At 47.0% G+C, this 27940-nt stretch overlaps 1 protein-coding gene and 1 long non-coding RNA gene across 5 annotated transcripts in view; both read right to left on the bottom strand.

Annotated features, from left to right (window-relative positions):
* Nucleotides 1-919: 919 nt before the first annotated feature.
* LOC123329905 lies at nucleotides 920-12331 on the bottom strand. Its single transcript, XR_006545479.2, has 2 exons — nucleotides 2952-12331; nucleotides 920-2487 (listed from the first exon to the last, which is right to left on the bottom strand). It is a non-coding gene; the product is annotated as an uncharacterized LOC123329905 (long non-coding RNA).
* Nucleotides 12332-12663: 332 nt separating this feature from the next.
* The window catches only part of PITPNB (phosphatidylinositol transfer protein beta), a 61392-nt gene continuing 46115 nt past the window's right edge, over nucleotides 12664-27940 (bottom strand). For 2 of the 4 annotated variants that reach the window (XM_044930644.2, XM_006067671.4), the window contains 3 exons: nucleotides 20933-21043; nucleotides 19160-19282; nucleotides 12664-14676 (listed from right to left, as the gene is read on the bottom strand). In XM_044930644.2, the coding sequence (XP_044786579.1) occupies nucleotides 14626-14676; nucleotides 19160-19282; nucleotides 20933-21043 (285 nt within the window). In that variant the 3' untranslated portion in view covers nucleotides 12664-14625. Of the gene's footprint in view, nucleotides 14677-15857; nucleotides 15944-19159; nucleotides 20552-20932; nucleotides 21044-27940 lie in introns of those variants that run through there. The other 2 variants (XM_006067672.4, XM_044930643.2) reach the window with 2 other exon arrangements.

The raw sequence follows: 27940 nt of genomic DNA, 5'->3' as shown, positions 1-27940 counted from the left end.
CTATGGCTGATTCATGCTGATGTATGGCAGAAACCAACCCCAAATTGTAAAGTAACTATCCTCCAATAATAATAATTAAAAAAAAAAAAAAGACAAAGTGGGTTGAATAAAAGAGAAGAAAAAGGGAAAAAAAAAAAAAGGAACCAAAGAAGAACTTTGGTCTCGGAAGAGGCAAGAAGGCCTCCAAGGAAGGGGATGATATGGCTGAATCAGACTCCTGTAGTATAACAAGCGAGAGAAAAACAATACGGAAACAACAGCAAGAGTGAGCAGACATGCCGATGTTCCCTGCAAACCTAGAAATCAAGGGATCCGTAGATTCTCACGGGGAGAGAGGAGAAGGCCCTAAACATGGATCTTCATGCTCAGGATTCAATAAAGGACCTTTTGGCTGAGAGGGTGCTCCTAGCCATGTCAGTTTTATGAAGGCAGGAGTCCCATGAATTGAACGGGCACAGAAGCCCCGCTGAGCAGGCAGACTGAGGCTCCGGGGCCCAGGCCCAGGCCGGGAGGCGCTGGGAGCCTGCCTGACTTGTCTGTAATTGGCGGATGGCAGGGATGAACTGATTCCTTCAAGGACCCTCATCTGTGAGCAGCTCAGTGTTGTCATCTGTCTAGACAGACCCTCCCCTGCCAATCTGTTCCCCTCCTTGCTACCACAGACATGGGCATTATGTATTTAATGTCATTTCAGGCTTCCAGGACACCTGCCACCCCTTTAAAGATATTGCCTTGGGTAGGTGATTTTCATTTATTCTTTAAAATTTTGCGGCCATGATGCCACATGGTAGGTGGGATCCCAGTTCCCCAACCAGGGATCGAACCCACGCCCCACTGCATTGGAAGCACTGGGCCACCAGGGAAGTCCCCCAGGGTTAGTGGTTTTTAAAATGCGTGTAAGTGATACCATCCTCTGTGGTTCATTTGCCATTTTATTTTCTTCGTCAGTGTAAATTTTCAAAGGTTCATCCTTGCTCCCTCCTTTTACTACTGTATACTACTCCATTTTATGAACATCCCTTATTTTATCTGTCCATTTCTCCACAATGTAAGTTATCTCTAATGCTACCCTACCACATACTTCATTTCCTTTTATGAAAATGAGGTGCCACCAAGGTGACTTCCAAGTTTCCATAAGCTGGCTGCCTACACAGTACAGACCTCACCCCCAGGAAGCACATGGTCCAATTGGAAAATTCATGATTTGTACATACAGATGAGGGATTTCATTGCTCGGCTGGACTGGGTGCCAAATACGTGTCTTAATTTTCATCTCTGCTGTTGGCCTCCTCACCCTGAGCATGCTTCACAGAGCGATCTGATACAGGGGTGGGGGTGGAGGTGGAGGGGGGCCAGTGGGGTGCAGCTCCATGGATTCCGTCAGGGGGCCCTGCCTTGTCCATCAATAGCAGTCCGTCCTGGCCCAGACCGGCAGGACGAACCTCACGTCACGCAGCGGGAATCCTCTCACTGTTATTTATGTTGGCTGCAAAATCCAGGAAATCGCCACTGGATATATAGCCCAGCGTCTCAGGATTAAATCTTGTTAGCATGAATCTCATTCCTCGGTATTCCCCTGTGACCCAGACCACAGGGCCTGCCTGATGCTGCATCCAGGTTTGTCGTTACAGGGAAAAGAAAGAAACCAGAGCCCACGTCGGGGAGGCTCCGGATCAGATCTATGGCCTGGTGGAAACACTGCCATATGCTTAATTGTACTCCAATTACACAGAATGCCCTAGAATCGCCGCTCTGGGGTGGAGTGACGCAAATGGCCATCATTACATTTGGGCAGCCCTGTTCGTTTATACTGTGATCTTTGCATCTACCATGCGGTTCACGGAGAGTCACCAGCCTCTTCTAACACGGGAGAAATGCTGGGGTGAGTCACTTGCACGTGCTTACTGAGCACCTAGTACAGACCACACAGGAGGGCCTCGTGAGACGAGCTCTTGTGGATCTTGTAGACCAGTGGGAAGAGACACGCAGTAGGCACACACGACACACAGGTGCAGGTGGTGGTGAGTGCCTCGAAGGGTACCGAGCTACGGCAGACGGGCTGGGCTGGGGGGGCTGTTTTGTGTACGGTGGCTTGAGAAGGCCTCCTAGAGTGGAGAGGGGGCACGTGAGGGCATCTGAGAGAGGCAGGAGAGGGAGTCGGGAGGGGCTCTGGGGGCCGTGTCCCAGGCAGCGGGAGCAGCAAAGGCCCAAGGTGAGCGGCCCGGCATGTTGGAGAGCTGGCCCGCAGGAGGCCGGCTTGGCTGGAGTGTGGAGAGGTGAGCGGGAAGGGGTGGGCATAGATGGGGCCTAGCAAGTGGCTGTCAGTCACTCGGGAGGACTTGGAGCAGAGAAGGGCTGATACAGTTTATCACTTAAGAGAGCCACTCTGGTTTCTCTGTGGGAGAAGAAAGGGGCCAGTTAGGAAGGTCTTGAGCAACAGTCCAGGGAGAGGATGGTGGCTGGGCTGGGTTCCGTTTGTTGAGGCAGCTGTGGTGAGAAGGGTCGAAGTTTAGACTTGTGTTCAAGGCGGAGCCCATAGGAACAGGTATGGGGATGTGGGGTGGGAGGGGTGCACGTGACTCAGTCGGTGGGGGTGTAGGGGGTGCTGGGAGGGTTGAGGGGGCGGGACAGGAAGGCACATCACCTGCTCAGCTGTGCCCCCCACTCCCTCCACCACAACCTGTCACTGCGCTTTGCTTTATCTGCTTGCATGCTGACTGCCATTAAATCCAGCGGGCTTGACACCTGTTCAGGTGATCCCCGGACTCCCCTTTTGCTTTTGAGGAGTCTGCTTCTTGCATGCCCTCCTTCTTACCAATGGGATTATTGTGAACAGGGTTTGGGACCAGGACCTCGGATCAACCTCCGTGTTTTCACATAAAACCCATACAAATGATCCTTTGTGTTTGCACCTACTTGAAGCCATACCCAGAGAAGAGGAGAGTCATCACCTGGCCGAGCCCTGCCCAGGTTGAGGCGTGAAGGATCTTGATGCTGGGATCCTGCCAGGGCCAAACACTGGTTCCCACTCCTTCCTCTCAGCTCAGCCCATTTCCTAGGCTCCCTGGTCCCCATCATCCGGCCTGGAGACCTCACACGCAAGTCAGAGAAGAGTCCATCCTCATGCACAGCTGTGATTATTTGAGGAGCTGCAGATTTTAAACATTTGAAAGCACTAAGTGATGCTAGGCTTCGATAATCAGGTACAAGGCATCTGGCCTCTTGTTCTTTCTCCCTGCAGAAGCTCCCGTGATGATTAAGGAAGAAAGCAATTCTGTCTTAGGATGTTCATGGTTCCAGTCCTTTCCACTTTAGAATTTCTTAGATCTAATTCCTTATTTGTTCCATCTTGGAACGTTCAAGGTTTTCACTCCCTTAACAAAATATCCTAGATCCAATTCCTGCCCTTCTAGAATTTCCTTGATCTAATTTCTAATCGAGTCTGCCCCAGAACTTTGGAAGAGTACGTGGGAAACAGGTCTGGGTCACTTTCCCTACCGTGGATATTTGCTTGCATCCAATTATTTCTTCACTCGATCTGAGTGTCGACTGTGGGCCAGACAGAGAGCTGGGAACTGAAGGCAAAAGCAAACTGGGCTGAGCCCTTCCCTTGAGGAGCTCACACTGAGGGAAGCAGACAGTCTACTCAAGAAAGTGATAAGGGCGTCGTGTGCTGCACTCAGGCAAGGTGAGGGAACGTGGGCCCTGAGGGTACTTGGGCTTCCCAAGTTCAAGTGCTCCATCACCACAGGGAACTGATCATAATTGGATCCCTCGGCCTGAGTCCTCAGCAGTAGTTCTTCTGGGGTCCGGGGTGGGGCCCAAGTAGGGTGATGTGGAAAGTCCAGGACATGGGACTTCCTGTGCTAAAACTAGGGTCGTTCTGAGCAAACTGGGATAGTCTGTCTCCCTCAGTCCAGGAGTCTGCATTTTTAACGTGATCCTCCAGTGATTCAAATGCAGGTGGCTCTCAGGGACCTGGGCAGGTGCAGAGAGGAGGCCCTAAGCCCCAGTCTGCCCCAGGATATTTGAGGGTTCCCAGTTTTCCCTGGGATGGGGTGGGGAACATGGCCAGGCTGTGAAGTCCAGAGCGAGTTTGCAAGGGCAAAGTTGGCTGGTTGTTGTTGTTTAGTTGCTAAGTTGTGTCCGACTCTTTGCAACCCCGTGGACTGTAACCCACCAGGCTCCTCTGTCCATGGGCTTTCCCAGGCAAGAATACTTGTGTGGCTAGCCTTTTCCTTCTCCAGGGGATCTTCCCGACCCAGGAATGGAACCCATACTCCCTGCATTGGAAGGTGGGTTCTTTTTCCATTGAGCCATCTGGGTTGGCTGGTGGGGATGTGTAATCCTGCCAGACAGGGCAGTCAAGACTCCTGGGAGTAGAAGCACAATTGAGGGTTAAGCCTCCCGAATCTGCTGACCTAGATCTGAGCATCCCATCCCCCAGTGTGGCAAGCTAGTGTGGGGGAGAAATAACGATGAAAACAGATTGATTACCCTAACTGGGTGGAGATGTCCAAGCTTGTTGATACCACCAGCAGCGCCCCAGCCAGGCACAGCTAGCTTCAGCTTCTGTGAGCTGCAGGATATTTGGAATCAAGGCTCAACCTTGAAGAAGTATTAATGAAAATGTCACAGGCACTAAAGTCAAAGCAGATGCGAAGCCGGCTCCGTGGGCAGACATAGCTGATAAGAAACAGCCCAGGAGAGAACAAAACCTCTTGAGATTAGGTCAAGGGCAGACCAGGAAGAAAAAAAAAAAAAGGACATCGGGGATCCCCCATGGCAACTCAGAGGAACGCTGTTGCTCCTGTGGACAAGCTGACATTTTTGTGCCGCTGCGTTTTATACCGACATCCCGACAGGGCAGCGTTCGGAGGCCTCCACATCAGCAAATAAATATTACGTCTCCATCTTCAGCTAAGCAGAGCTGTGGTGCATTCCTATTACTTCATGTGGATTAACCATCTGGAAGTTGAATCAAGCCACAGAGTAAAGAATGGGATCCAATTTTGCATTCACCAAAATAAGCCGTACTAGTCTCAATTTATGGCAGATGGTTATGCAGTCTCAGTGGGCCAAAAAAAAATCTCTCTGCAAAAGAATAAAGTTTATGCCAATTACTGTAATAGGAACCAGCACAACAACTGTGTGGGTTGACTAAGATTGCAGATATTGCTGTACAGCTCATAAACCGTGGGGGGCCCGGGGGAACGATGGGGACCCAGTTAATTCATTAAGATAACGCGAGAGAAATGAGGAGCAGAGTTAGTCATAAAACAGAAATATTTCCTCGCAAAGGAGGGGAGGAGAGCGAGGTGGGGTAGCTCTTAAACTGGGACGCGGCCTCGGCCGGGCTGCAGGCAGGGCAAAGGGGAAGGGTTAACAGGTAGTGGTTGCGAGAGAGCCTGTCTGCAGCCCTGTGGGAAAGGCGTGAGAGGAAGGGGTTAAACCTGGGGCTTGCTGGCTCCACGCATTCCAAACGGATCTGTGGCACGTGGATGACTCCGCGGCAGACAGTGGGGAGGCCCTGAGCTCTCAGTGGCCAATGCCGCCAGTGCTCCTGGTCCCTGCGTTTACGGAGCTCCCAGCTTGGTGGAGATGGCAGCACACGGTAGGGATGTTGGCCTTGTCGGGAGGTCGGGCCCCCGCCCCCGCCAGGCTGAGGTTGAAGGATGAACAGGGAAGGGAAGGGGGTGTCCAGACTTGGCGGGCACCCCGGGGCTTAGGTCTCAGAAACTGGAAAAAGGCACATGTGGCTGGAGGTGAGGGTGAGGATGAAGAGGGTGCCGGGCCAGTGCAGAACGAGGAGGTTGGCTTCTGTCCTGGAAGCAAAGATGGAAGGAATGACCTGACCCACCTGCTCGGGGAGAGAGGCCCTGGCCGCAGGAAGCACTGCCTCTTGTCAGCCGAGGTCAGCTTCTTGATCTGTGGGAAGTGTGAGGACTTCCTGTTCCCTCCTGGGTGGTGTTAGGGTGGACCAGTGAGCTAGAGCAGAGGGTGGGGAAGGGATTCGCTCCCTCCGCGATGGGTCATCCCGCCTGAGGAAAGCAGTCCTAGGCCCCCGGGCCAGGCCTCCCCAGACTGGAACTAGAGAGGCAGGCTAGGGGCACACGAGGCTGCAAGGCAAGGTTGTCTGTTTCCTATACGATCTGGGTTCGGCTTTTGTATTTATTTTTAAATGAAAGCTTTTAGCTTCAAGAACATTGATATTTGGGGCTGAGAATAAGGTAACCAACTGTTGTGGTTTTCTCGGGACTGTCTTGGTTTTACAACCCGAAGCCCAGCCTCCCAGGAAACCCCTCTACCTGGACAAACCAGGATGGCTGGTCCGCCTAGCTGATGAGTCGACCAACCCTAGGGCGAATCCAGTGCTGGAGAGGTCTCCACGCATTGCTTACACATTCACGTCTCCTGGCCACGCCCCGCTTTGGTATTATCACCCCAGCCTTCACTGGCAGGACAGTGAGGCTCGGGGCCAAGACGTACTTGTTGGCCCATTGCTCAGTAAGTGGACGTGTCAGGCTTGGGATGCAGGCGGCGGACGCCAAAGCCCCCACATGCAGAGAGACAGCGGCAGTGACCATTAGTAAACCCGATGGCAGTGGTCACGGTTGACGACCTCCACGTTCTCTGGTGGACGGACTGACAAGGACAGGAACGGAGCTCTTGGCAAGCAACAGTAGTCCCACTGTTCCTCGCCTGGCCAGATGACTCGTCCATACTCACTCTCGGCCCGAGCAAACACAGGGCCTGCATGTCAGCCTGGTGGCCCAGAGCCAAGGCTGGGCCAGGCGGTCCCCAGTCTCCGACAGAGCACCCCCCCAGCCCCAGGATCCAGGGCGGCGAGGAGGAGGGAGAGGGCCAAGGAGGGGGCCGAATTCCAGGGTGAGTCTGAGAAGCCCCTGCCTGAGGCCTGGCGCTCGCATGCGTGGGGAGCTCGCCAGCCGGAATGCAGGCGCTGACCTCAATCGCACAAGTGGAAAATCTGAGCCTGTTGGGTTGGAAGGGGCCGGGAGGAATCCTGCAATCCCCCCACCGACGGATTTCTGGCACACGCCTAGGGAAAGGGGTGATCTCATGGGCCACCAGATGCCGAAGCGAAAATTCCTGCCGCAGTGAGAGAAGGCACGGCCGGGTGTGCACACGGGGAAGTGCTCGCAAGGTCCCAGGCCTCACAGGGATAGCTTCAGGTAAGAGTCTTCTGTAAAGCGAGATACTGAGGACAGTTCTCGGAGGAAAAGAAACTACCCCAAGTTCCACCACGCTGACAAAACCACCCTGGTGGCCTCCCCCTCCAGGGCCATGGGCCTTCAGACTACCCGCAGCTGGAGACTGCAGTTCTGACTCCTCACCTCGACGGGGCAGACATTGGGTTTCTACGTATGTCAGAATTATCACCAAACCTTTCCCCCAAGGAGTTTGAGGGGACTTCCACCCAGGAGGTGCGGGCACAGGCCCTCAACGCCACAACGCGTCTCAAAGTTCAAGTAGGAGGGGTGGCCAGGGGGACTGGGCGGGTGTGGGTGGAGTGATGCTAGGAAGCCTGCCTGAAGAGGTGGCCTCAGTTTGGACATAAAATGCCGCACGGGAGTTTCCTGACATCCTAGACTGGGGGGGAAACCCAGCACTGTTCAGGAAGAACTGCTTTCTTGGCTCTGAGTGCTGGGAAGAATTGGTCGTGGAAGTTTGCTCCTAAGTGGTGTTTGAGAACATGAGCGTCCTCAGTAGAATTATCATTGTGGCCGCTCCTTGTCAGCCCTTAGTATATGGCACAGGCGTGGAACCTTGCAGCTCTCAAACACAGGGAGACACGGGGTGATGGGCAGAGGTTGTGCATGACTCCACAGTGGCCTGTGGGTAAGATCCCTGGCACCGCTGCTTTCCGTAATACCACCTAGCAAAATTACACTTATCTGGGCCTCAATGTCATCATCTGTGAAAGGGGGCGATAACAGCACCTATTTCATAGGGTGGTTGCTGTTCAGTCGCTAAGTCATGTCCGACTCTTTTGAGACCCCACGCACTGTAGCCTTCCAGGCTTCTCTGTCCGTAGGATTTCCCAGGCAAGCATACTGGAGTGGGTTGCCATTTCCTTCTCCAGGGGATCTTCCCGACCCAGGGATTGAACCCACATCTCCTGCATTGCAGGGGGATTCTTTACCACTGAGCCAGTGGTAGTGAAGATTAAAGGAGGCCATTTACATGCTGTGCTTAGAACGATGCCTGACAGACACTATTAAATGTTGACTGTTTTGGTGGGGGGTGGGGGGTGGGGGTGAGGGTGGGGCAAGAATCTAGAGATTGGCAAACTATGGCCCTAGGACCAGATCCCAGCCCACCACCTGTTTGTGCAAATAAAGTTTTATTGGAACCCAGCCACACCCATTCATCTGCACAACATCTGAGGCTGCTTTCGAGCTACAAAGACAGAATTGAGTAGCTGCAACAGAGACTGCATGGCCCACAAAGCCGAATATTTATGAAATACGACGTGACCCTTCATAGAAAACATCTGCCACCCTCTGATCTACACAAATGAACGGCTGTTCTGGGCCTGATCCTCAGCCTTCCTCCAGCCTTCCTTGGTAGAAGCCCCATCCTACAGTGTACTTCTCCGAGAAGGATCTTTCTGGAGCGATAGCTACAGAACAGCGTGGATGGGATGCACCGACAGCCCCTCTCAGCAGGCTGAGTGGTCTCAGGGCTTCCCGGGCCATGGGAAAATGGAGGCGGCTCTGAGAGCGCACTCCAGTCATCAGTATTCCTGGCTGCAGGGAGCTGGCATGCAACGGGATGCCCAGAGGCGAGGCTTTTGTCTAGCACCTACTAATAAACACCGTAAGCCACTCCTCCATTCCACTTCATGAAGCCCCCTCAGTCTGGAGTGCAAGGCAATTCTGCTATCGACTGATGAGCAGGTGGTGTCAGAATATATAAGCGATCCACGAGGCGGAGACGTGTCACGGTGCTTTACTGCTTCTCAGAAACCCAAGGAGTAAACAGATTCGACCCAAGGTGGAGTGTCACTGACTCGGGGAAAACTCCAGGCTGCCTTTCCAGGCCTAGCCTCACCGTGCCCCGTCAGGAGCCAAGGGGGCCAAGCTCAGGTTAACATGTTAGCAATGGCATCTATGGAGGGAGCCAGATTTTAATTATGGAAAATGTATAGGGCATCTGTGAGCTTTCCCACGAGAATAGCATTTTGGTTTCACAGTCACAGATGGTATTTCCTGGGCAATAGACACACAGCAACGTAAAAATATGCCAGTCGGGAAGAGTTTAGCTACCTGGGATTACCTTGTATTTTATACATCAACAGATTTTGTTAGCACAGCTCTACCCTTCAACTTCTGGTCTGTGCGTGTCCAACTCTGGGTTGGCAATCAGATGGCAAAGAGCAGCGACTGTCTTCCTAAGGCTAGAGCCTTTCTAGAGACAGCACCCAGCGTCTTCACACATCTAGCGGCCACGAGGTGGACATGCATCGCTGCATCCACTTTACAAACGGGAGATTGAAGCTTTCACTGCTCACAGGCCTCGGCTGCACGGGTCTCTGGGGCCCCAGGGAGCCATGCAGGTGTTTAAGCAAGCGTGCGGCACCATCAGGAGCCATTCTAGAAAGTCACCTCTGGCAGAGCCGCATTAAGGCTTTACAAGCTGTAGTCCAGCGCTTGGCACCTATGGCCTCAACAGCCAAATCTGGCCCACTGGCTGTTTGTGTAAATAAAGTTTTATCGGAACAGACATGCTTACTTTAACTACTGTCTATGGCCATTTTTGCCTTGCAAGGGCAGAGCTGAATAGCTGGGAGAGACCACGTGGTCTGTAAAGCCAAAAACATTTACTGTGTTTGCAGCCCCCCTGCCCCAGATGAGAGGCTGGCTCACGGGAGCACAGCTTGCAACAGGATGCCTCAAGAGGAGCAGGATTTCACAAGCACTCAGGGACACTTTTAAGACTCTGCGATCAACTAAGATTTCTGGCTTGGGCAGCACAGCCAGTCATGCAGTTAAGTGATGGGGGGAGAAGGAGACTTTAAGAGTTTGGTTTTAGACTCCTGAAGAGTCCACCAAAGCTCCTGTTAGCATCTGGAAAGCGAGGAGGAAACACGGACCTGGAGCTCCCTCGTCTGTTCTCTCCATGTACTTTGTACACTGAGCTACCAGAAGTGCTACCTCCTGCTGCGGCTGGCGGTCAGGATTTGATTCTCTGAGAGGAGAAATTTGATCTTACGGATTTTTTTTGTTCATGCTCCCCTCCTCTAACCCCAGGATTCAGAAGCAGCCCTGCACAGCACAGGCAGGAGTCTGTTGTGGGCAGGAGCAGCTTCAGGGTCAGACGTTTCACCGGGAGAGGCAGTTCTGGGGTACCACTGTGACTCCTGCCCGGGAAGAGTTCCCCAGCTCACATGGGAAGCGAAACGTATGGACACATGAAAAGATGACAAGCAATGAGCATTATTAACCAAGGCGGCAGAGCCTGTAAGAGCCGAGGGGAATGGACCGCTGGCGGTCAGGCTAGACAAATGAAGGCTGTGTGGACAGTGGGCACTGGGCTTTGAAGAACCAGCAGGAGTCTGATGACTTAGAGAGAAAGTGGTCTTCTCGACTGTTTTCCAGGAGCAGACTGGAAATTCTCTAAGCTTTTCCCCTGTCGTTTGAAAACAGGGCACATTGAACACAAGCCATAGAAAAGCAACTGGTGGGCAACTGATATTTTTAAAGGTTCCCCTGTGATTCTTAGTGGAGCCAAGATTGAGAACTTTTGGTTTGCATGTGCTGAACTGCTTTGAACCAGTAGCCCGAGTGTAACAGAACACTCAAAGTTGTCTACTTTCCCTAATCTGGGAACTGGTTTTGAAGACATCGTGGTTAACATTTCCAAGTCAGAAAATGGCAAGTGACCCTGGCAGGGATCCTAGGAAGCACGCCCGGTAGGTGCTCCAGGGTCATCAGGACAACCTTGAACCTGTCTTCGAGCACCTTCCCTCCCTCCCTCCAATCACTTGAAGGCCCCAACTCTAAAACTCACGATGAGGGCAACTTGAAAAAATCAATTTTGGACCCACTCAACTCCTAACATCCAGTGGCTCTCAGTGGTATTAGGTCTGATTCCAAGAACAGTCAGAACATTCGCCTTCCACATGGTCAGAATAGGGAATTCTATGCCGACCCCTTGTCAACTTGACTGCTGAGGAGAAATGGATAAACAGCTGTTAATAGATGGTCTTTTACCTCCTCAGAGACAAGACCTGAGGGGTAGATTGGGCTGGGCTGTGAAACTTTATTGCTTAATGAGTTGAAAAGGAGAGAGGAAAGTGAGCTTTTTTAAAAGCCCGGTGTCAGGTCCAAGGGCTTCCCAAGTGGTTCTGTGGTAAAGAAGCTGCCTGTTAACGCATGAGACACAGTAGATGTGCGTTCGATCCCTGGGTCAGGAAGATCCCGTTGGAGGAGGAAATGGCAACACATTCCACTATTTTTTAGCTGTAAAATCCCTTAGACAGAGGAGCCTGGTGGGCTACACGCCATGGGGCCGCAGAGTTGGACATGACTGAGCACAAGAGCCCAGGTCCTCAAGTGATTTTTAGCTGTGATTTACCAAAAGCCAGGATGCAGTCTGGTAAACGGATGGGACAGGAGGGCGAGAAACCACACGGAGGGGACACACCGTGTGCTGGAGGGTACAGTGCCTTGGCCAACTCTGCACACACCACAGCCGGGCCCCACGGCCATACAGGAGTCCAGGACTTGGTGAGGGGTCAGGAGGGGGCCCCCAGGGACCCCGCTACCTAGCTGCCTTCAGCCTGGACTTTCGCTTTCTCCTATGTGTGACTTGGATGACGTCTAAGGTGTCTCTCCTCCAACTCTCTACTGCCAGACGACTCATCAGACAGAGCCGTCGTCTACCTGTTCACACGCCGGTCTCCCACGCTGGACTCTGCACTGCTGCTCACTGTGGCACCTCCAGGAGACCAGAGTGCCAGCTGTGGAAGTGAGCGCACTGTGAACCCACAGATGACGGACGGTCCACGCGAACGCAAACGCCACCTCTGAAGTAAAACACTGAGGAAATCACCTTGGAAAACACACACAAGAACACCTTGGAAATACAACATTACATTAAATCCATCTAGGTAGTTGGCCACCTCTCTGAAGGTTGAACTGCTCTAGAATGTTAAGCTGGCACCACAAGAAAAGTTACGTGTCTAAAACCAGAAGACTGGAAGTGACAAAGTCCTCAAAGAGGAGATGTGAAACCCGGCCCCAAACCAAAAAGCCAGGGTCTTGAAATGAGCAGAATCTAATGGCAAAATCCTGAGTACTTTAAAAATTACTATGGGTTTTCAAAAAAAAAAAAAACTATAGGTCTTCCATAATTTTCCCTTTAAAAAATAACTTTTTAGAAAACCTCTGAGAATAATATATAATCCTTCTTTACTGTTCAGCTTTCAGAGACAAAATTTAAGAAATCAAATGTAACAAGGTGACATAGGCACACCTCAAGAACAGAGGTTTGCAATAAAAAAAATCAATTAAAAAAAATGTTTCCCCCAAAGTGACAGTGCTGCATCACAGAATTCTTGAAAAAACAGCAGAGAGGTGGTTCACCGTCTTCTGAACCAGACGTGGCATCAGGCGAACAACCACTCAAGCACACAAGTGGCATTTTGTGATCAAATTTATTTTTTGTTTAAATTTCATTTACTTTGTTTTACTGTAATTTACACAAGAGACTGCCAAGTAAACTAGATATTTTACATTCACCACACATTCCCTCAAATCTCCACAGTTGTTAGCTAACATTAAAACCCATGTGCTGGGCCGTCATTTCCATGTGTGCCCAAGCTCCCAAACGATGCTACAGACGCCAGTGAGTTAAGTTCATTAAAAGGAGGCGACTCTCTATTTCACCAGATTAGCAATAATCTTCCTTGCATCAGACACTTTGCAGACAATGATTATGCTCTTGACAAAACCCATCTTACAGCAGTGCCCAGAGAGTAGACGTCGGTTCTGATCCTGAGTACAGAGGACACGTGCAATGTGGGGTCTGCAGCCAAGGGGAGCCGGGTGTTGCCACGCGGGAGTGACCCTGCACAGCCATGTCCAGGCCACTGCGATCACTTCAGTGGGGACACAGGGCGGGAAACCAGGGAGCAGGGAGAGCGGGGCTGTCATCGAATCAGATTACGAATATGGGCCTGGCGTGGGGCAGGAGGGGTGGGAGGTTAAAGAAGATGGCTGGGACCTGAAGGCTTCAACAAGATTCTATTCGAGCTCCCAGGACTGACAGGAAAAGAACTAGACTTGGACAGAGAAAGATGATAAAAATCTTACCTAGCTATTGTTCTTTTTTAAAAAGAAAAAAAAAAAAGGAAAAAAGGAGGCCCGCAGCTTCTAGGCTGCGTTTTCCCGATGCGTGTTCAGGGTGCGTTCCAATGACGTCCCAGGAGAGCACACCCCAGCGGGTGCAGCTGCGCTGGCCGCGGGCCGGGCCTCTGCCTCCTGTGCAGACAGGCCTCGCACTGCCTCTGAATCTCTTCCTGTCTCAGACGCAGCATCTCCCCCTCCAAGTATGTATTTCAACTCGAAAAGAGCAAAACGTCATCACTTTCTATGTTGTACCATGTTAAGTTGTGAGGAATCGAGATCATTTGCATAGTTTCCAAGCTGTAATTTCAGAAAACAGTCATTTTAGAAACAAGACTCCATGGAAGTGCTGTACTTCCAGTTTTTCTTAACGGCCTTACAATCCTATTAATTTCATCAATTTCTGTCTTTGCCTAACAGAAGCCTGAAAAATTATACAGTTTTTTTTTTTTTTTTTTTAATAAATCACAGACCGTCATTTCCATTTTTCCTAGACTTGATGTAGAAAAATACTTGAAATTTAAAATACAAAAATTCAATAAAAAATGGAATTTTTTTTAAAAGGAGCTTTACCTCAGGGGCAAACAAGTAAAAACTGGCCTGTAACTCTCTTTACTAATAGATATTATCCAATTTGGCTGTATGGTAATGAAAATCCAGAAACAAATGATTTTAAATACATTCAGAGTTTCATTCCAGATTCCTTGGAATACCAAAAGATTTTTAATAAACTTTCCTGTGGGATTCTGTTGATTATGGGACTAAAATTAAAATTTATAAGAGACTGATTTAAAAGAACAAAAAAGTAATAAAAGGCTATATATATATATGTATGTGTATATATATATATATATATATATATATATATATATCTTGGTCCACAACTTGCCATTTACGAAACATACCAGCTAGTATTACATTGCAGTCAATTCATCCATTAATGGTATTACTCTGATAATTATTAAAATCTGTTCCAGGTATATATACTGAAAATATTTTCTTTTGCATTCTTGCTGAAGATAGGTACAGTACTTTGGAGAAATTGTACTAATCCCTTCAGTATGTTTGTATGTACATATATACACAAGTGTGTGTACTGGGATCTGTAGCTCTACATGCGTTTTATATACAGCTACAGATTGACACACACAAACATATATACACATGTAACTGGGACCCGTGCCTCTGGGCACAGACCCACAAGCACATGTCTGGGAAACGTCAACACTGCAAGACATGGTCAGATTCTTCTTCACTCATCACTGGCTGCACTGGTTCCCCTTACTTGACCTTGATTACGTAACTGTAAGAAAAGCAAAAGACAGTCCAATGTGTTAAAATACAAAAACACAAAAAGACACACAAAAAATGTTAGACCACAGCTTGTCACAAGCATTCTCTAGGGAAAAAATCCTCAGTGTAGCAAAATTTCTGGCAGACAGTACACCCCAACTACTGCATTTTTAACATTTAACCTCTTGATTCAGGTCTTGCTAAGAACATAATATTTTGTTTCATCAGAGGGAAAATAAATTAGAAGCAGAAATAAATGACAGAAACTCAGGAAAACTTAATGAAAGTAACAATAAATTTTTTTTAAATTTTTAAGTGAACACTGAATTTTAAGAAAAGGGCTTTTGGAGGAGCCCTGGTGGAGTCCATCCATTCTTACTTGGCGCTGCTTTCCTTCAGGACTGAACACCGCTTGTTCAGTAGCTGAAGAGCAGGCAGTACATGTCAGGGGGCAGCAAAGACACAGCAGGTGAGAGGACTGCTCTGTCTTGTCATCTCCTCAGTAAACACCACAGTTCAGTACTAACAAGCGGCAACAGTATATACTGCCTATTTTTGTTTACCCATCCTGGTCTCAACATGTAGGCTAGATTCTGATGTTCTCTTTTCTCCCCTATAAGAAAATCTCTTATCTGGCATGTAAATGTGTGTGAACGAAGTAACACCATACAAATATTTCACACTGGAAATGAAAACCAGTGTATTTACACATATTAAAGCTAAATGTAAAGATACCTGAAGAGTCAACATGAAGGAGGACTTTTTGGTATTCAGAAAAAATTTCAAATTAAATGAATTACTGACCCTCATGGCATGGGATGAAGGATCTTTGATTTTAAATGCTTTTATATGTCTCCTTACTAACCACAAAAGGTCCTAGTGAGAAATAGGTCAGTTAATTGGCTATCGATGGGAAATTAGCTGCATGGTGAGTGAGTGTGCTTGGCAGCTGGATTCTAACCTGCAACACTAAGAACTAACTTGGGATTACTACATTCAACCTTCTCCACAGATGAAATTCTTATACAATAGTAACTCGTGTTCACTGTCAATGTCTGACATATATTAAATTCTCTTAAATTCTAAAAATTAAACCACATTTAACACACTGTCTCTATTCAGCAAGTTAACTACCCATTACCAAAAAGGTTCTGGTTTTTAAACATTCTTTTCACCCAGGTCTTCACTTACACAGTTTGGTATTGTCTCTGACCCTACAGGGGACTCATCTAGACATCAGCAGCCGACGTGCCTCGGACGGAACCCTTCTTACGCATCTAAATGTAAAATAAAATCGTGAGCTGCTGAAATCACAGGCTCTACATTGGGTTAGTAAGGAAAGGGAGAAAAAGATCTTGAAGAGATTGTGAAGTGAACGCTGCCTGTTTACAAGCAGATATCCACGTCAAAAATGAAGTTCTGAGGCCATTCTAGTTACCTTGATCCAAAGAAAATCTTGCAAAAGGCTTTTTTTTCTTACACAGCACAAAAAAACATGTTAACATCTATTCTCGGAAACAGGAAACAAAAGCCTGCAGACTGATGATGTGAAATTATCAAAGATGGCCAGGGTGAGCGAACTGCTCACCAACACAGTGTGAGAAAATGCCCTGATGGTCTGGTTCCCTTTTCACAGTCCTTGGACCAGAGGAAGCCGTGTGGTGTGGCCACCTCTGGCTTCTGAGACCAGTGTCCCTCAGAGGAGTTCTTCACGGGAAGTTTATTCAAGAGCGGGAGGCGAAGGAAGAACAAGAGCACAGAAGGACAGTGCACAGAGAAACAAGAACACAAGGGTGCATCACGAAGGACAGACTTCACAGCTCGATGAGAAAATCAAGGAAAGGAAGCTCCACCCCTCCCACCACCCTCCCCTGAAGGGCCAGGGAAGAACAAGCCTAAAGCTGCCCTAAGTATTCCTTCAGTTGCTGGGCCTAATCTCAGTGTTTCTCTGTGGGATTACAAACACGGGCATTCCTCTCATGCCTGACCTCTCAGAGATGCTTTGCCTTCTCTCCAGGGCCAAAACCCATTTGAAAGAAATCCAATTCTTAAAATATTTGAGAATTAAGAAAAGAACTACAACACATCAAATTCTACCATCAGGTGTCAGGGAAACAAGACCTCAAGGAAAGGGGAAATGCCTCGGTGGTGAAGAGGACGTGGAAATGTTAAGCACTCTGGGTAGGCACTCTGAGAAGATGCCAGCAAACCAACCGTCAGGGCTCAGAGCAGCAGCAACGTGATGCGGAATAAAGCTGTCCCTGGTGACCTGGAGCGAAATAACCTATGTGGGATTTAACATTAAGATGACCAGCACTTAACCCTGAAATCTGACTTGAAGTATTTTTGAAATACTTCAACAAAGAAACTGCCATGGACTCCCAACCCTGAACCAAGGACAGATTCCTACCCACTTTATGAGGGAATTTGTCGGTTTAGGCCACATGGGTACAATCACAATGCTTTCTGATAAGCTGGGTTTCTGTGTGACTACCTGTCTGACACCTTCTTTTCAAGTGCAATTCCCAACTCACGAGTGACAGGTGTGCCTGGAGACGCAGCTGGGCCTGCAGGTCCGCCACAGGCACCACCTCCTGCCGGCGCTGCGCTCGGGTGTCTGAGACTAAAACGCTGACAGGGAAGCGAGCGCCCCCCTGGTAAAGAGGCGGCCTCAGCCGTCTGCCCGAGGGCTCCGCCCACTACCCTCTGGCCATCACCACCCTTCCTCATGATAGGAGTGGGGCCTCAGCACAGAAATCAAAAGAAAGCCTCCTGCCTGAGAGTTCAAACCAGCACAAGGAAGTCCGTTTTCGGTTTTTTAACTGGTGGTGGCAAATCCCTTTTTGGAGATACCAAAGCTTACTAAGGATGAGGGTGTAACGCTGGTCTTTCTTTTCAGGGTTCAGCTGACACCCGCGGCTTGGAGGGGCTGGAGGCAGAGCTGGCGGCTCTCCGGAGCCTGGAGCACCCGGCAGGAGCGGAACCAGGCAAGGCGGGGAAAGGGGCCGAGACCATGTGGTGGTGAGGGGCGCTGCTTAGAGAAGGCCGTCTGACTCAAGAGAAACAGCACGACAGATGTGGGACAGAGGCATCGCAGGAAGATAGCAAGCACCCTTAGCTTACTCTCGCCTGTTTAAACATCCCGCCTGGGGCCAGCCTAGAAATACGGGCAAGGGGCGGTCTTCTGTACTAGCCATCCTATCACCCCGCTCCCAAGGCCAAGAACTCAGAGCCATGCCGTTTAGTGTGAGGAACTGAGGTCGGCAAGGTCTCTACTGGCTGGCCTGCAAACCAAACCCTGATTTATAATGTTGTTACTACGGGGGAAATATGTTCCAAATTTCAAAAACTGAACTTAAAAACTTTTGGAACAAAATCCATTCATAAGCTGGAGGCTGCTTAAAGTTTACTTTACATATAAGATAAGGTTAAAACATTTTATTGCCTTATAAAGAAAATATGTGCTAGTCCTCTCAGAAGGTTTGTATAAAGCTAATTAGAAGCAGATCTGCTGTAATCACCAAGAGTAAGCAATTTTAAACACAGATTCTTTACAATGCTATGTGCCAGACAAATAGATTTCCTTCTGTGCCAAAGAACCTGATTTGCTGCCAGTCTCCTGTGATTAAATGGAGTTCCTGCCTCACACACAGGCGTTCGTCAAATACTCCCCTCCTGCCTGCGGGGCTTCCCAAACTGGGACTGCTGGCAGAACTCTGGATGACTGCATGGAAACCACGAGCCTTCGCTGGACATCCCTTGCGTTCGTCTTCCCCGTGGGGCCTTACTTTCAACTGAGAAGCGCAGCCCAGAGCAAAAGCAAAACCAGACACAGGCAAGAGTAGGTGGGGAAGAACCATCTGCTCTGGGAGGAAGGGGGTGCTCGCGAGCTGCAGGGCTGGCTCACAGGTGCGGGGAGGAGCTGGGGTGGGCTGCACTTTCTGAGACGTGGCCTGCAGGCCTCCAGCCCAGGGAACACCTGGATTTCTGCCCCAAGCTTGTAAGCAATAAGGAGTCATTACTGGCTGTGGGAGGGAGGAGGCACTTCTGGAATCAGTGACAATACCACTAGCTTTCCTATCTTGGCTACAGAAGAGGGAACTAGGACTTACTGTACTCGCGGTAATAACCTATTGTGATAATAAAATGACAGAGGCAACTTGGCCCAAGTTAAGCGAATGCCTAAAAGGACTGTGAACCAGGCACCATCACAGAGAGCCAGCACGTGCAAGGGAATACAAAACCAGTGGACATTTTACGGGTAACAAATTCTAGATCAACAGAGTTCTAGTCTACTTGCATAAAGATGCTCAACAAAAGAGAAATCAGAATAGAAAGATATTAGTGTCTAAGAAACCAGAGTTTAACAAGGATACAGACAGGAAGAAATGGCTTTCAATAACACGTGCCCTCATTTTAAATCTAAACTTATTAAGCATGGACACAGTTTTAGAAAAGGGAAATCAGAGAATTTCCACAGAATGAAGTCTTACTGTTTCTAGTTCTTTCTGAGTTTCATCTTCCATTCTCCTAATGTCTTCCATTGTCAGATCAATCCACTTGTCAATCCAACAAAAAAGCTGGCGATGAAAGTTTGTAAATATCCTTTTTTCTTGCTTTTAAAACAAAAGAAAGTATTGTAAGATGGCAAAACTCTAACATTAAAAACATTTTTTGCTTTATATGCCCCAGTTAACCCATGAAATGACATATTCTTGGCTTGAAAAGACCACTGTTTCAATTAGTGAAAATCTTAATTCCATCCTATAAACATTTTGTAAAGCAAAATAAAAAGAAAAATCTCCCTGAGAAATGTGAAAGGATTCTCCTTGCAAAGGCAGAATGATTTGTCAGAAACTGTAAAAAACGTGGTAGACACGTTCAGATCCAACACGAGCTCCCGCCAGACCCAGCTTATTTTTACATTTTTCTAATGTCAATGACCTAAGGTCAATCTGATTTCTGCTACAGAACCATACATTGTCATTTTCCCCTGCAATTCAAAGAAATACTGTGAGGCGGAATACAGAAGGTACTGAAAGAATTGGATTCTTCAGAATAAGATGTTTTATTAAATTAAGAATTACTACATACTCTCCATTAATTTTCCTGCTCTAGTATTACTATTAATAGGTATATATATGTGTGTGTGTGTGTGTGCATACATAAAATTAGTGACTTTAACGTATGTAATTCGTGGCTTTAACTGCTGGATTATTTAAGTTTTACTACACTTTCCAGAGAAGAGAGAAAACTGCAACGAACAGTGAGTACTTTAATACTTCTGGACAATCTTCAACTTAAAATTTTTTTCCCATCAACAGAAGGGACCTCATCAATTATATGTGTAACTTCTTTATCAGAACTGGATTGTTAACCTATTATTCTGATCCAAGAGAAAGAAAGAGAGCCAGTGTTCATAGTGCCTGCTGTGGCCAATTGCAAGCAGGCTTAGGAATAATTTAAGATCCTTTTAAAGTTAGAGCAGTTACAGTTTAAAAGTAGAAGTTATGGTGAAACTCAGATACAACTAGTTGTGGGAAGTTCCAAGATAACACAGGGGCTTCTAAATAATGACAATGGAGACAATTCACAGACATCTATGAATTATTCACCCTACAGGAAAATTAAATACCAAAGAAACTTTCATATTCCCTACAAGATTACAATCACGAGTATCTATGCAACTGCAATTCTCCCCTTTTTCTAGATCAAAGCACTTGTGTTACTATCTCTTGAATGAAGACATAAAAAAGAGGTAATGAGAACCAGGATCCTCAGGTCATGTCACTGCAGTTTCGGCGTAACCATTCCCAGTGAGGACCTCCGAGGAGGACGTCCCACCAGAAAGTGTGAAGTTCACAGACAGCACCATCCAGAGAGACCTGCGGGGGGGGCCGTAGGCCCACCAGGAACAGAGGAGCCTCAACAGCAAGGCCCTGGCCTCTCCCCTCCAGCCAGGGCCGGGACCCAGGTTCCCTTGGGGACATGCAAAGGGCTCCCCACAGAAGAGCCAGGTAAGCCATCAGGAAAGCACTTGGCACAAAAAGAATGCTTTGCTCTTCCCCAGAGAAAGCCCCTTAAAACCTCCGCTGGTATCTGATTTTGCTGTTTGTAGGGAGAAAAAGGAGGGCAGAGAGGCATTATACTGGGATAAGAATTTCACCCAAATGAGAAGGAAAAGGTGGCAAGAGAGACAACACCCCACTAACGGCTACCTCCAGTCTTAACCCACACTTAGTCACAGCGTTTGGGACAGGCTTTACCTTCTGGATGAAGTTTTCTACTTTGCTCTGCAAGCCCCACCACTTGAATTTGATGGTCACCAGCTTATAGGCACACATCTGAGGACAGTCAGGGTTGTTTGCCAGCTCCTTCTGGATGAGGAAAATCAAAAATGGGAAATTGCGACTTGAATATTTAAATCTTGATTAAAACTGACTGCTGTGTAACAACATCACAGACATCAATGAAGAAAATCACATCGTATGGTTTAATTCAGGTACCTGAGAATCTGAAATCATTTTAGCAAAAGCAGCAGCATTCCCTTGCTGCTGACCCTCCTTCCACAGAGCAGGCTACTTCCTGGTTCTACAATTTAACAGGCACAGCGCTCTGCCTCAAATCACACTATTCGGATTTCACATTAAGTACCAAATTCTATTCACATCGTGTCAATAGCACGCCTTTACTATGTGGAGGTTTTCATAACGCCATTGTCGCACTCCCACCGTGGATGTGCTGGGGCCTCAGTAAGAACACCATGAGGAAGTTTGTCTTCTAGCGCTGGCAAGCGCAGGGGCACTGCTGTTAATTGAGGTATTTTCCAACCAAATGAGGGGACATGAAAAGGTATGTAGTAGCAAAAATCATCTATCATCACCAAGTATTTGGAAGCAAATTCCACACGTCAGGACTTTAATTTCCACAAGTAATTATATCTCATAGTTTAAATGTAGTTGAGAGGGTACAAAAGGGAAAATAATGGGGGAAAAAAAAAAGCAAGGGAGAAAGGGTGGGGAACTATCTGGATTGGAAAAACAAAATGTTTATAATTTACTTTCATAAGAAAACAAAAAAGCAATTAGAATTTGGATTCTCAAAACACGTTACCCTAGGTCCAAGAGTATGAAAACTTACTCTGGATTTTTAGGTTCAGAAATAAGAAAAGAAGAAAAATTGGAGTGGAGAGAAGGCGTGAGAGGAGGCAGAAAAGGAGGGAAAAAACAAACACGACAAAGTGTTAACAACTGTCAAATCTAGGTGGAGGCGTTTACAGTTTTCTGCTTTTGGTTTCTTGACTGCTTTTGAAATTTTTCATTATAAAAATTGGTGGGAGGTGGGCACTGCAACCCACAGCACTGCTGATGATCTCTGTGGTGCAACTCAGCACAGGCGGCTGTCCTGGCACAGCACACGAGCAGGTTTACTTGGGGGAGAGGGGTGAGCTGGGGGAGAGTGTGAACCAGGAGCTCAGCGCACACTTCAGTGTCCTCACCATGGACCCACTGTGCACCATAGGGTTCTCCCACGGGGGCGAGTGCAGGATACGGACTGCCTGCCTGCTGGAGCAAAGAGTCTGGGAGGGGCCCACAGCAGTGAGCAAAGGCAGCCGTGGACCCGCACCTGGAGCTCCCAGTCCAGCCCGGAAGGTGGGTCGGGCTCAAAGATTCCCAGGTGGCAGAGGTGGGGACCCCCGGCGGCGGGGAGGGAAAGGGCTGTCCTGCCATCTCCCGGCTCAGTCCTGGTGTACTTCCAAGAGCAGAGCCATATCTCAGGACTGTCGTCAGGACTAAATAAGGCAGGGTATGTACGCTCCGTGCTTAGCTGGTGGGACTCAGCTGAGCATGCATTAGTTCTCTCTTTCTCCTTTATTCTTACATAGAGTTCAAAGAGTAACTTGAATATGCAAAACAGCTTTTCAAGAAAGTTTCTCAAAAGAGTAGCAAGTTAGAGGGGCCCTTTCTACAGAAACTAAATTACGGGGTGAAAAGGCACACGCCTTTTACAAGGGTCCTCCCCTTCTCGCTCACTGCTCTCGGGGTCACCCAGCACTCGAGACACCGGCACCGGCTGCGGCCACACCAGGCGCCCCTGCCGCCTGCTGCGCCCCCCCTCACACGCTCTCCACTGGCAGCAACTTCGCTGTGTGTGAGCAAGTGTTTCCAGCCAGCCACAGGTACCTGCATTTTTTAAATGATGAATTTCTGGGTCTTATTCTAAAGCCTTAAGATTATTCTTCATTGATGCAATCATAGCAACCAGGCCACATTTCACTTCCCCCCACCTCCCCCTTCAAACCCTCAATAATGTTCCAGTTTCAAGTGAATTCTATGATACATGAAAAAAATTCCACTTTGGTATTATTAATAGGACTCAAAAGTTCTGTAGAGACCTGCATGATTGATCATCTTTTCTCAGAAAATGTCTTCTGTAATAACATTTCACCTTCTGAATAATGACCTGGTACATGGATTAAATCAATGAGGCAGCACCACAAGCATTTAAATACAAACATTACGTACAGCAAACTGTCCTTTCGTAGGTGAGTTCTACGTCAACAGAGAAACTTGACTAGCTTATAGCTCTATTTTTCCAATTTCCTTCCCATAAAACAGAGAACAATGTTAAAATTCAGCATGGATGGGTACGTGTGTGTGCACGCACGTGTGCACATACACACACACCCCCCCTTAATTTGTGAACAAGTTTAATTCAGCAAGTATTAATTGGGCATCATTTACAACCCAATCTGTGCTAGGTGTTAGAGGACACAGGTGGCTGGTAGACAGGAAAGTAACTATGTATAAAACCAATGATGAAACCACTGCCCTTGGCACCAACAATCTCTGCCAGAAGGGACACCTACTGTGGATGCTGCGCCCTGGGACTCCCATCTCTGACCTGCAGGCCCTGCACTTAACTAAGCTGGGCTCTGGGGTCTACAAGTCAGTCCACAGCCTTCCCCAGCAGGCAGCGAGCTTCTCAGGGCCCAGCCTCGTTGAAATGTCAATGACAAGGCTGGTCGTTTACAGATCATTTTTTCAATAAGCAATGAGCCAGTGTGGAGGTGCGCTCTAATCCAATGAGGGTCAGTGACAACGCTCACATGAAATACATTTGGGTGTACGCAGAACACGGCATTTAACACAGTGAGATATGCCTAACAAACAGCAGTGCTAGACGAGGAGTAAGGGGCTTGGGTTGCAAAGTAACCTATGTAATGTAGTCGGGGTTCTTTCCGCCCCACCCCCGCCAGCCAGTAGAAGTGAACGCTGGGCTCCATTTGACCTATTTATCTCCCACTGATGTGCCACTGAAAGCAGGGCTGTGAGCTGGGTGTGAGGGGTGGGGTTGGCCCAGGGCTGCAGGGGCTAGGCTCATGTCCCTCATGTCCAATGGCTCATCTTAAAACTTGCTATAGTTTTGCATTTTATTCTATAATATGCCCAGGCTTAACAAATATCCCCCTGCCCACCAAATCTGGCTGAAACGTCCTCTCGGTGGAGAACCTCTGATACACCACGAATTAGCCCTAAGACACCTTCCAGGAATGGAACATTCCAAGGTCCCTATTAATTATGGGCTACTGAGAGCTTCGTTCTCAAACTCCAAGTCGCTGGACAGCCTGTGCTAAGTGAGAACCCTGGGTGTTTCTAGAACACCAGCTCTTCAGAAGCCACCCACCCATCCCCCCATTTTATAAAAACAGCAGGATAAAGCATGGTTCTAATTAAAGAGTAAGCTAAATTTAATACACACATGCCTACATCAAGCCGGGCCTCCAAGAACAGAGCACACACACGTGACTCCAACAATCACCCGAGTTTGCTTCTCACATCTTCCTAGTGACTTTGGCAGGCTGCTCAAACCAATTAAAACAACTACTGGTAATTGACAAAATCTACTGGTCTACAGAATGTAGTTTAGAAACTGTGAGTGATAGGACAGAAAGGAACCAGCTCTCTGAGCTCTCGTCCACGGACATAAAAGGTATAGTCAATCTGCTTTTGGTTTTCTATCCAATTATTAAAAAAAAAAAAGTTCAGGGAAGAATATGGAAATCAATTTAAAAATAAACAAGTGAACAAACAGCCTGCTGCCCTTATTTCTTGGCCTAATTCTCCATAATATCAACACGCAAGGGGAAGGCACAGAGGTGACTTATAGAAACATAATCTTAAAGAGCCTTGGAGAAAGATGAGAACACAGAAGTTATATATTTTCAGTTATTAATACTGTATTACTATTATTATATTACATTATTAACATCTGTCGTATTTGAGATCTCATCCAATCTAAAGATGACTTACGCAATTCACCTCTTCATCTGTGCTATGGTCTTAAAACTAGTGACAAAATAAAGAAAATAACTTAAGAAAAGTCTCTATTCCTTAATGATGACAGAAAATAATGAACTTGACTATAAGTGGTTAAAAAAAGCATAATCTTGGCATAAATCTTTCTGGGGGGGGCGATGGTCTGACACTAAGTAATTAAAAAGTCTTAAAGCTGCTTATATCTTATATAGATGCCATATACACTTCAACCTGATAATTCTACTTTCAGAAATGTATCCCAATTCATCAGGTAAGAAAATAACAACCCTGCGATCTGCTTGCAACAGCACAACCTTGGACTTAGTAAATGCCATACCCGCCGAAAGCGCTGGGGAAATACCTCACAGGCCCTCCAAACAACGGGCTGTTACATGAAGGAATAAAAAGCACAATATGAGTATAAATAGGTATCTCGTATAGCATAAACATCTATAGCAACATAAACTGTGAATTAGGGAATATAACAAATAGCAATAATTAAATGGTGAGGCTACAACTGACTTTTTTCAAAACTTCATGAATATGTATCATTTTACAATCAAGAAAAAACTAATACACTTAAAAAAATAAGACTTATTAATAAATGTTTTTGCTGTCAGCTGAGTATTTTAGGACAACAATTTACTTTGCCTTAAATTATTAATATCTGGGATTTTTTAAATCTTCATTCATCTTTGATTACAACAATAAATGTTTTTCTGCCTATTTTTGATGGTTTATAAATCAAAGCTAAAAGTTGAATTAAGATCTTTAACATATAACTTTAGTCCAGTCCATATTTAATTTTTCCTCATCTTAAACTTCTAAAGCAAAAATGAGGTATAAACGTAGAGTAAAATATTATCAACTCTTTAGAGTTACCAGAAGTATTCTTATGAAAAAATCTGTAACCTTTAAAAAATGTGAAAAATCTAAATGGGACAAAATATTACGACCCCATACTCTGAGCAGTGTTCCAGAATCTAGATAACCCAAAGGAGTTTTGGCTGGTCTGCCCAGCCTTCAGGAGACTCACGTGATGCTGGTCCAGGGCAGACTCTGCTCTCTGGCCTTCAACAATACAAATGTTTTCTGATTCTTTCCTCTTCCACCAGTTGGGAAAAAAAAAAAAAAAAAATCCCCTAACAAATAAAGCCATAATCTAAACGTGGATCATTCACAGCTAATTCCAATCCAGCCCAACCCTAACACGTCCTAACCTAATATAGGAGAAAATAAAATTAACTTGTATTTAATGAAAATACAAGTTTTATACAGATTATGGCATGAAAACTGAAAAGAGCAACTGAAAATAAAAGGTAAAGGATGGTGGGTTACCCAAATGTAAGAATCAGAAGTTCTATAAAAAACAGTCACGGGCTAACAGAAGAACCCCAATCCCTCATCTCCACATGATTGAATTTCAGCTGTAGTACCAGCTAGTTGTGAAATGTTTCCAAAATTGTATTTAAATAGTTTGTGTATTCATTGAATTCCTTACATTTCACGTTTCTAACTATAAACGGAACCTCTAAACTCAAATCATGGTTTTAATTTAACGACACATATTAGGTTACTCTGAGGCATGCGGACAAGGCCTAAGGGAGAGTAGCGTATACTGAAGCCACACAACGTAATCCAACAAAACATAGCGTGTTTAACCGGAATGGCGAGCAATCAGCCCGTGCACTCCACGAGAACTGGTTTCTTGGATCTGTGACAAACATACACAAATGTAAAAGGGGGGTGGCGGAAACTCCAAAGGCATTCTGCAAAATCATTTTCTAAAAATGTGCTCCGCAGTTTCATCCTACATGTCAACTGCACATATACTCTTTCCTATTTAAAATGTGTCGGGATAAAGACAGAACAGATATACGCTACACTTAATCAGTTAACATTTTGCAAGGACACAGCAGTTTCTATAAGGCTCACACCCCCTTCGTATTTTAATTTTTCAATTTTAGACAATTTGAATGCTCAATTTCAGCTGCTGATTTCGTAAGGTTAAGTTTCCAGCCCAGATTTCACTAAAGAAAAGTTAAAAATGAACACACTGCTAGGGCTGCTGCCAGTGCACCCATCAGTAAACATCAACAGAAGAGCACACTACGCGTGTCAAGTGTGCGTGCCGAAATCTCAAGCAGAGCCCGCGTCTACCGTCCCCAGCCGCTCCCTCCATCTGTTCCGACTGTGGCAGCCATGTGGACAGGCCAACACTGGGCGTTACGTTCTCTGTAAGTATGTGGCGTGTCTAACACTGATGTTCACTTAAGATGGCTAACCTGAATTCAGTGGATACTTACTGGGTATCTACGCTGAGCAGACAGACCCTTGTGCTCAGCACTGTACATATCAAGCGCGCTGGACACGGGGCCTACAGGCTGAGAGTCTGGAGGGTGGGGATGAAGTGGGTGGGAGAAGGGAGGGAGTGTGAACCTGTGAACTGTGTCCCTGACGCGGGACACACCAAAGGCCATGAGCAGGGCGTCGACGACGACACTCAGCAAGTTTCAGAGTCAGGAGGTTCCTATATGGGCAAAGGCTGTCACATGGAAGAAGTAAACATGGGATAAAGTTCAAAAGATTAAACTAACCGCAGGTTAAACTTATACAGTAAGTTTCACAATAATAAAGACAGCAAAGCTTACTGCCTGGGAGAGAATGATTGGTCACATTTTCCATGTCTCCACACTTAATATTTTTGTAGCTCACACCCGTTTTACTAATCAGAACTCGGACATGTGCTTCATGCTTGTGTCCAATTACTCCAGGAGTGACACCAAGTACAAGTGAAATCACAAGTTCACCCTTCAAGTGAAACGCACGAAGAAAAGTTTCTGTCCCTGACAGTGTCAGGAAGACACAAGAGGCCCATCTTGTCAATGCACTCTTTGCATCCGAGTGGGACACCCCATCTCTCCACACCCAGTTCTTCAGCTCTGTCCAAGAACA

This window comes from Bubalus bubalis, chromosome 17, assembly GCF_019923935.1.
Source record: "Bubalus bubalis isolate 160015118507 breed Murrah chromosome 17, NDDB_SH_1, whole genome shotgun sequence".
In the NCBI taxonomy this organism is placed as follows: domain Eukaryota; kingdom Metazoa; phylum Chordata; class Mammalia; order Artiodactyla; family Bovidae; genus Bubalus; species Bubalus bubalis.
Note: the sequence above shows the minus strand (reverse complement) of the source record. Positions and strands in the feature narration are given on the sequence as shown.